This window comes from Pyxicephalus adspersus, chromosome 8, assembly GCF_032062135.1.
Source record: "Pyxicephalus adspersus chromosome 8, UCB_Pads_2.0, whole genome shotgun sequence".
NCBI classification, from domain to species: domain Eukaryota; kingdom Metazoa; phylum Chordata; class Amphibia; order Anura; family Pyxicephalidae; genus Pyxicephalus; species Pyxicephalus adspersus.
Genome location: NC_092865.1, coordinates 11,885,399 through 11,893,802, shown reverse-complemented (window position 1 = coordinate 11,893,802; position 8,404 = coordinate 11,885,399). Strand labels below are relative to the sequence as shown.

The 8,404-nt window shown below is 39.0% G+C and overlaps 1 protein-coding gene across 2 annotated transcripts in view; it reads right to left on the bottom strand.

Annotated features, from left to right (window-relative positions):
- Positions 1-8,404, bottom strand: part of MIGA1 (mitoguardin 1) — a 52,604-nt gene continuing 44,200 nt past the window's right edge. For both annotated transcript variants that reach the window (XM_072419522.1, XM_072419521.1), the window contains exon 16: positions 1-8,005. In XM_072419522.1, coding sequence (XP_072275623.1) covers positions 7,805-8,005 — 201 coding nt within the window. In that variant the 3' untranslated portion in view covers positions 1-7,804. The remainder of the gene's footprint in view (positions 8,006-8,404) is intronic.

The following is an 8,404-nucleotide window of genomic DNA, read 5'->3' as shown; positions in this document are numbered from 1 at the left end:
CATGTTTTAAATTTGTGTTTATTTACCAAAACATACCAAGAATAGATACATCGTTATTTTACTTATTTGTCCTTTTCAATGTTAAATACAAACCGCTCGCAAGACGTACACAAAAATACAACCGCTTTACATCAAAGAGTAACAAGTCACCAAATCCAACACAGCAAATATATTCAGTGCATATTCCAAATATATCCAGTGTAAACAAATGACAATATTATATACCTTTGTAGTCTGCTGCACCAATGAAATTTGTAGATTTTACAAGGATTAGTGCATTACTATTGATGTCTTATGTGACATTTTGCATTTAAAGGGTCAGTCCATCCTTGGAGGCTACAAAGCAAAATATCTGTGTGAGAAGTAAAAGGTAGAAATGCCATCTTTGGCACCCACCGGTATACTCTGTATAGAGGTAACCTGAACCTGTCCCCTTAGTAGGTATGCGCACTTTTTGAAAAGGGTGCATGTAGATCCCACTATTATTGTAGGGACTCCAGAATAGCATTGGCCTTGATTTGGCTCTGGGCTTACCTTCATATTGATGGGTATGTGGAACTAACAAATCTCTGGTTTATTGAAGGTGTTGGGTTTATCCGCTAGCTTCATGTGAACTTTGAACCCAGGGTGTTTTTATCTTGTGCTGAACTAATATCTGTGATTGGGATCAATTGCTTAACTATCATGCAATCTTTGTGGATGATTTACAAATGGCAACAAATTCTTTCATTTGGCTCCCTGATAAATGCCCGTTACCTGATTTTTCAATTGACCCCAAATCCAGGTGGGCTGGACCATTTATAGGCCTAATATATATCTCAGGGGCTCCGGCACAGACATATATCCTGAGTTCCCAACTCCTCCCACCATCACTGGCTTTGCTTTGGTTCACCTATTTACAATACAGGATTTGCAGCCAAATTATTGGACTTCCATTGTGGTACCCCATCCATAAATTCTGTGCTGTTGCCCATTGGAGTCTCAGAGACATAAAAAGCCAGATCTTCCACCAATACCTGATTTTGGGTGGATTGACCCCTTAAAGGAAAACCTGAACAGGAAGTATGGAGGTTGCCATTGTTATTCCCTGACTATTTCCATAATCAATGGAAAGCCAAAACTCCTGAACTGTTCTCAACTTCAGGATCAATACTAATGGACATCAAGCAATCAGCATTTTTAACATGTGACCACCAATGGCAGGTGAGGTTTTCCTCAATACAGGTGGCCTTTAAATTACAAAGTTAAAGTCACAAAACCGAAACAATCAATCAATGGTCAGTGGCGCCAAGGTCCATTTAATTACCTGTCCATGCAGTATTCTGCTAAAATATATTATCCACATTTAATATCAAATATAGATTATTTTCCATACACAGCACAGCCATATAAATAAGCAATCGGTTACATAGGTGAAGATATAAAGCAGAGATTGGCAGCTGTATAGATTGCAAGACACTACAAGATCTGACATGACAAGGATTAGAATATTTGTAGGGTTATAGTTGAATTATTGTTACAGCAGAAGACATGTTCACTTATGTCTGTTACAGGTCATAGGTTGTGCTGAACGGACTCTAAGCATCTATTTATATTTGGATATGAAAATCCCTTTGCTCTACTGATTGATAATGTGCAATAGTTTAATAAGTGCCAGGATTCTATGATACACATTTATTTTACATGAAAGCCCCAATGAACTTGATTATAAATGAGTAAAATACATTTCAGGTATAGCAAAACCAAAAGGAGTACAGAGTCTTAAGGTTTGTTTTTTGGAATCCAATCAAGGGAAGTCTGTCCGCCTCTGGCATGCTGTAAATAATGAACTATGCAGCCTGTGTGGAAGCAGTGGTCTCTTTGCACAGATAGGACAATGCTAAATCAAAATTAGAGCTCTCATATCAGCCAAATGTATGCTCCCTGGTGATTATGCAGCTAACTTATTAGGGAGCCTTCTACATAGATAAAGGGGGAGGAGAGTATTACTTTAGGGAGTCTCTGGGCCAAAAATCAGCAGGAGAGGCATCAGACTTCATCAGAGAGACCACTCCTTTCATACAAGAAGCAAGGGTCCTTTTCTGCAGCATGCTGGCAGATAACGGTTTTCTAAATAAAGCTGCACCGGTTTTGTTAATTTAGGGAAACATATTACTAGAAATCCAACACCTTTTCGGTGCACCTTAACTGGCTTTAATGAATCAATTTAAACTAAAGATTCAGAGGGGATTTAACAGGAACATATAGTGATTTGTACACATTTTGAAAAATAAAGATTTTCATAAGTTAATAATAAATATGTCATATAAAGCGATAGAGGAAGAAATATGTACACAAACATCACTTTAAAATATGTATAAGCATAAAGTGTATGTAAATTGAGAATCAAAATTGCTGTACATGGAAATCATTCCAGTGACATAATTTCCTAGTTCAGGCTGACAACCTTAGACCAGTGCCTTACACTTTGCAGCCACGTTGTCAGCCTGATGTGCATACTCTTAACAGTCCTAAGCAGGCAATTTCAATTATATAAATAACAGTCGTTATACCCAGGAAAACAATAACTATATTGAGTTAAAGTCATGCGTTCATCTACTTCAGCTCATTAAAAAGGTGGTCTTATCTTAATCATCTGCTTGGTAGGGATTGAGCTACTATAGATACCTATACAATGCTATAAGTCATAGGTGATCACTGATTTCAGATAAAAGCACAAACCTAACACAGAATAGGAAGTGACAGCCTGAAAACATCTAGCCAACTGTTAAGTACAGAAGGTGGTATACCCTAAAGGTAATCCAATTCACTGTACGTTACAGATGTCCAAATGAACCCCTTGGACCTGCTTGGATTTCTTCAGGAAATGTGCAAAAATAGTGTAAAATGAAAGCCTCTTATCTAACAACAACCCACTAGAGTGCACATTAGTATATTTTTACTGAATTAGTTCTGCTTTAAACCAACATTTTATTCCACTTTAAACAATTTGGGATCAGGCAGGGCTTTATTGCAGAAAGGGACAGGTGACGTCCTCTGGCTTCATTCACTTTTACACCATTGTAATCCAGGTCCTTCCACATAGATTTTGATGTCCTTACAAGGCACATACTTCTCACTACTTTTGGTTACCAAAATTTGGAATTATCTATTCACCTCACCAACATGAAAATCCGCTAAATGCGTTCTATGTAATTACCCCTGAGGTAGCCAATAGGCGAAATGCGTCAGGAAAAAACAAGGGCTGGACCTATTTATTATTTCTGTGAAACTATTATTTATCAATTATTGTTTTTCACTGATTAATTGTAATCTCTAATGTGTATGAAACCAATACATATTGAGTTGCCAAAAAAACATTTCTCTGTTTTAGTTTTCCTTTCTCAACAATTTGTCAACTCACACAGTGTATATGAGTAAGATTTTGGGTTGATTTGAAATATATGATGGAGTGAAGCTATTTACTTCCTTGGCTATTCCTTCTGCAATAAGCTAGCCAGATTGGTTGATTTGGCTGCTGAGAATACCCGGCACATCCCAGCTTCCCCTGCAGTTGCTGGAACTGAATGAACTTCTGCACACCTATGTGGGAGTTATGTCATCCTGGCCCATCTAAAAGGATGACGACAGATGGCTACAAGAGAAGACAGAGACTGTTGATCCAGGGAACATCCGATTGCCTCACAAGATCAGAAAAGATTTTTTACCCTTGTTGGAACAAATTGAACTGGGCTTTATAGGGTTTTTTGCCTTCCTTTGGATCAACTATGTCCATAGGGTTTTCGTTCTGGGAAATGTTTATCTTTTGCTTGCAATTAATGGATAATTGAAATCAGTAAACCATCATATCATCCACAAAGCTAATTTATGAATAGGCTCTACGCTTCTACTGGTAAACAGCCCCTCTGAGTTTTGTTCAACCTGAAACACAAAAGGTAAAATAGTAACAGAGGAATAAATTCTATAATATAGAATGGACAGGTTCAGACCTCAATCTCACTAAAGTGCTGTGATCAAATGTAGGCAATGATTGAGCTTTATACACTAAAAGATTTTCCTTAGTTAATAATATATTATACACACTTCTATTAAAATATTGACTTAATACCAAAGGGTCCACAAACATGCATGAATCATATAGTTGGTCTCTTGCAACTTCTGGTCCTTCAGCTGCTGTGCAACTAAAATTCACAAATTATAATCGAGGATTTATCATTTCATTCCTGTTTGCCTGTTCAACCTACAGGATGTGAAAAAACCCACACAAAAAACAACTGCATTTCTTCACCCTGTTCTATCATATCGTATATCAAAATCTGTTCCTGCATTGTGTAATATGCTACATTATATTACCCAGCACACTCATAAAAAGTTATATTGCTGCTACAATCTATTCTACAAGTGAAATATTATGTTCTACTGTAGTGTACTGTCTAGGTGAGTACAAATATACTGTAAATACTCAAATATAAACCGGTCACAATATAAAAAGAGGTACATACTTGTACTTGAAAAAAAGAAAGATAAATTAATTGACTCAAGTATAAACCTAATGTTCAATCAAGTAAGCTGAGCAAAAAAAAATCAAACATGAAGGGTATATCTAAGGATGGCACTCAGAATTAAACAGAGGCTTCATAACTCTTTCATTGGGATTGTTTCTATTTTGTAAGGAATGGATAGAATATTAATGAGTTCATATGCCAATTTCTGGCCTTTTTCTAGCTGCTGTTTCATATTAACAATAAGACTTAACAATAAGGATGGTGGTGGACCACTGGAGACTCAGACCTTATACTCGGTGTTAAAGCACTGGTCAATAGGAGATCACAGCACTAGAGACCAAGACTGTTGTGCTCCGTGTTGAAGCACTGGGCAGGAGGGCGGTGGGCCACTTGAGACCCAGGTCTCTATGCTTTGTGCAAAAGCAATGGGCAAGAGGGTATTGCACTGGTGGATACTCAGATTGCTGTGCTTTTTGTTGAAGCACTGGGCAGGAGGGCACTGGATTATTATTGGAGACCCAGACCATGGTACTTTGTGATAAAAAAACTGGGTAGGGGAGTCTGTCACACCCCTGGATATCAAGATGGCTGTGGTCTGTTTTGAGCAGTGATCTGGCTGTCTAGGGGGTCTTGATGCTTAGTGTTAAAATATTGGGCAGTAGGGCATTGTCCTACTTGAGACCCAGATAGCTGTGCTCTGTGTTACAGCACTGGGTAAGATGGTGGTGGACCACTAGAGACCTAGACCTGTATTCTTTACAACAAAGTAGGAGAGCATTACACCACTGGAGAACCAGAGTGTTGTGCTCTGTGTCAAAGCACTGGGCAGAATGGCAGTGGACAATGGAAACCTGGACTTCTTTGCTCTGCAATAAAGCACTGGGCAGGAGGGTGTTACAGCACTGGAGAACCAGACCACTGTGCTCTGTGTTGAAGAATTGGGCAGGATGGCAGTGGGTAATGGAAACTCTGACTGCTATACTATACCATGTGAAGCACTGGGCCGGATGGTGGTGGACTACCAGAGCCCGTACCTCTAGTCTCTGCAATAAAGTACTGAGCAAGAGGTCATTACACCACCGGTGACCCAGAATGCTGTGCTCCCTGCTGAAACATGGAGCAGGATGGAGGTGGATCAGTGGAGATTCAGACCTCTATGCTTTACACTAAAGCACTGGGCAGGGGGTCATTGCACCACTGGAAACCCAGACTGCTTTGCTCTGCATCAAAGCACTGGACAGGAGGGCACTGAATCACTGGAGTCCCAGACCAGGTGCTTTGTGATAAAACACTGAGTAAGAAAGCGTATCACACCCCTGGAGATCAATACCACTGTGCTTTGTGCTGAGCAGTAATCTGAGTTTCTAAGGGGGTTTCATTATTCTTTGTTAGGGTCACTAGCCGGTTTGGGGAACATGGACAAATGGAATACATAAGGCCCTAGTTACTGAATATAATAGGACGATCACACATATTTCAAGAAATGACAATTCTCTGTAAACCGCAAGCAATAAAAGTGCAACAGTATGTAACATATTTGTTTCTTCACATTAACTACATAAATATTTACATTTATATACACAGAAAAATGTAAACTAAGCTGGGACAGCTTGTGGTCAACCCGCTCTTTTGATCAACATTTCCCAGCATGCCATTTGGCCAGCATGGTGGTTGGGATCTGAAGAAGAGAAGGAAGGTCACAGACCGCCTTCCTCCAATGTAAACAGCACATCTTGGTCTCATTTTCCTCAATAATCTCCCTGAGAACCGTGTAAACTGCAAAATTTCAGTGTAAACTGTTAGCACCTTCTCAGTCAAGGCCACCACATTTCCAGTTGATGAAAAAAATAAACTCTAGAAGGACAAGTTTACTCAAAAAAGATTGTCAGCATTGGACACTGATGAGCAAAATTACTTATTTGCAGACTGCTTGGAGCCAACATATCACATTTAAAGTAAAATAAAAAAAAAAAAAGAAATCAGTGCTTACATTTAATTCTCTAGAACATAACATCTTACAAAGCGCTGTCATTGCCTTTGCTGACCCTCTTCTAAAAATGATAGTTGCTTGATTTTAAAAATTTATTTAGGCTATGTACACATGTGCAATAATTGTCATTAGAAAGGATCTTTCACAATCCTTTTCAACGACCAACAACTGCATGATGCATGAACGAGTGTTGTACATAGCACCAACCTGCTCTATGGAGAGGGGAGAATGACGGAGCGGCACCCCGTTGCGCTCTCTCCCCCTTTACTTTCATTACGAAGGTTCGTCGGTCATCGTCCGTGGATCGGCCAGGACGGTCATTCAGAAGATGGACAACAAGCGCTGTACACACGCAAGATTGTCGTCCGATTTTGGACCTGAGGCGATAATCGGAAGAGAACTATTGCACATGTGTACAAAGCCATGGTCTCCAACCCAACCCAAAATCTGTAAAGTTTTTGGGTTGTACGACAAGAGTCAGAAAAAAAGTCAGAACCCTTATCTGCATACATGGTTTGAGTTATTGATTCAACAGTTTTGAAGGAGATGAATCAGTATAACAACCAAGCAACAAATTTTCAGAAGCAGAGGTCAGAAATCGCCTCTTCCATAGGACAGGTTTACTTTAGGGGGAAATGCCAACATTTTAGGAAGAGGTTAACTACTACAGTTGAGGGGCAAATATTAAATTATTTCCACCAGTTTTCCTGTTTCTATAAGAAAGGATGCTGGAAGAAGGAAGAACTGGGGGGGGGGGGGGTACATCCCAAAATTAGAAAGGATGAGTCATGATTTTACCATCCTATTTACCACTCTCTACAAAAATGTATAGACAAACTGTACTATCACATAAAAGAGGGGAAAAAATAAACATTCACCTAGAACTAGACTTATTTGCTCCAAAATCCAGATATCAGAATCCAAGCCAATCTTAACTGAGTGTAGAAACATAAACAAGGTGTGGCGCAGTTTTGCAAACATATTGTTTGGGGATAAATTGTGTTGTTAAAAGTTGTTATGGGACAATTTGTGGAGGGCCAATTTTGGCAGTGGGAAATGAATTGGGAATACATTATTTTGCTTTTGTTTGGCTTGTTTTATAATTAAAGATCTGTCCTGTACACGCAGAATACAGCCATTTAGTAACATTGAAACACATTTGACATTCAGTTATACCTTATATTTTCCTAAAGACTCAACCATTCCTAATATCCAATGGCTTCTGTGGCTTATGATAAACTCATAGGATGTGTCCTGGGAAAACATGTGGTTCATTGTGTGTAAGGAACCAGTTTGGACTAAATATAATTTATGCTAGAAAGGGTTTTGGTGGTTGGTATACATGGGAGGGGGCATACGGGGTTTTGAAAGTGTCTTTTCCTAAGTAAGCATCAAAGAGTTCCATTCGATGCTGCAGACAATGCATAATATCTTCCGACAGACTTTCCACACTGGAATAGCAGACTTTCTCCAGATCAAATATGTCCTTCAAGAAATGCATAACCTGAACCTGTATACAAAAGAGAAGATAAAAATGGAATAGTATAATTCTGCTTTATTGACAGATTCTATCAGTGTATGAAACCGTCTATCAATCTACAATATTGTGTGGTTATATTTTGCAACTAGTGAGTCTGGTTGTATTGTGCATCACATTGCTCATAGGCTTTTCTAAATGTCAACATTTTTTCATGCGATTACATTAACATGTAGCTGGGTATAGTAAAACCTCTAGCTGCACTTCTCGTACAGTGTTACTTGGAAGGAGACAAATATCACTCCCTGTATTGATGCACAACAGACATTTTTTTTACTGATGGAGATTCCCTTCCAGATGTAATCTTCTTAACATCAACATTTAACGCTCTCAATGTACCCTTGAAGAAGCTGATAGACGAAACGCATCGGG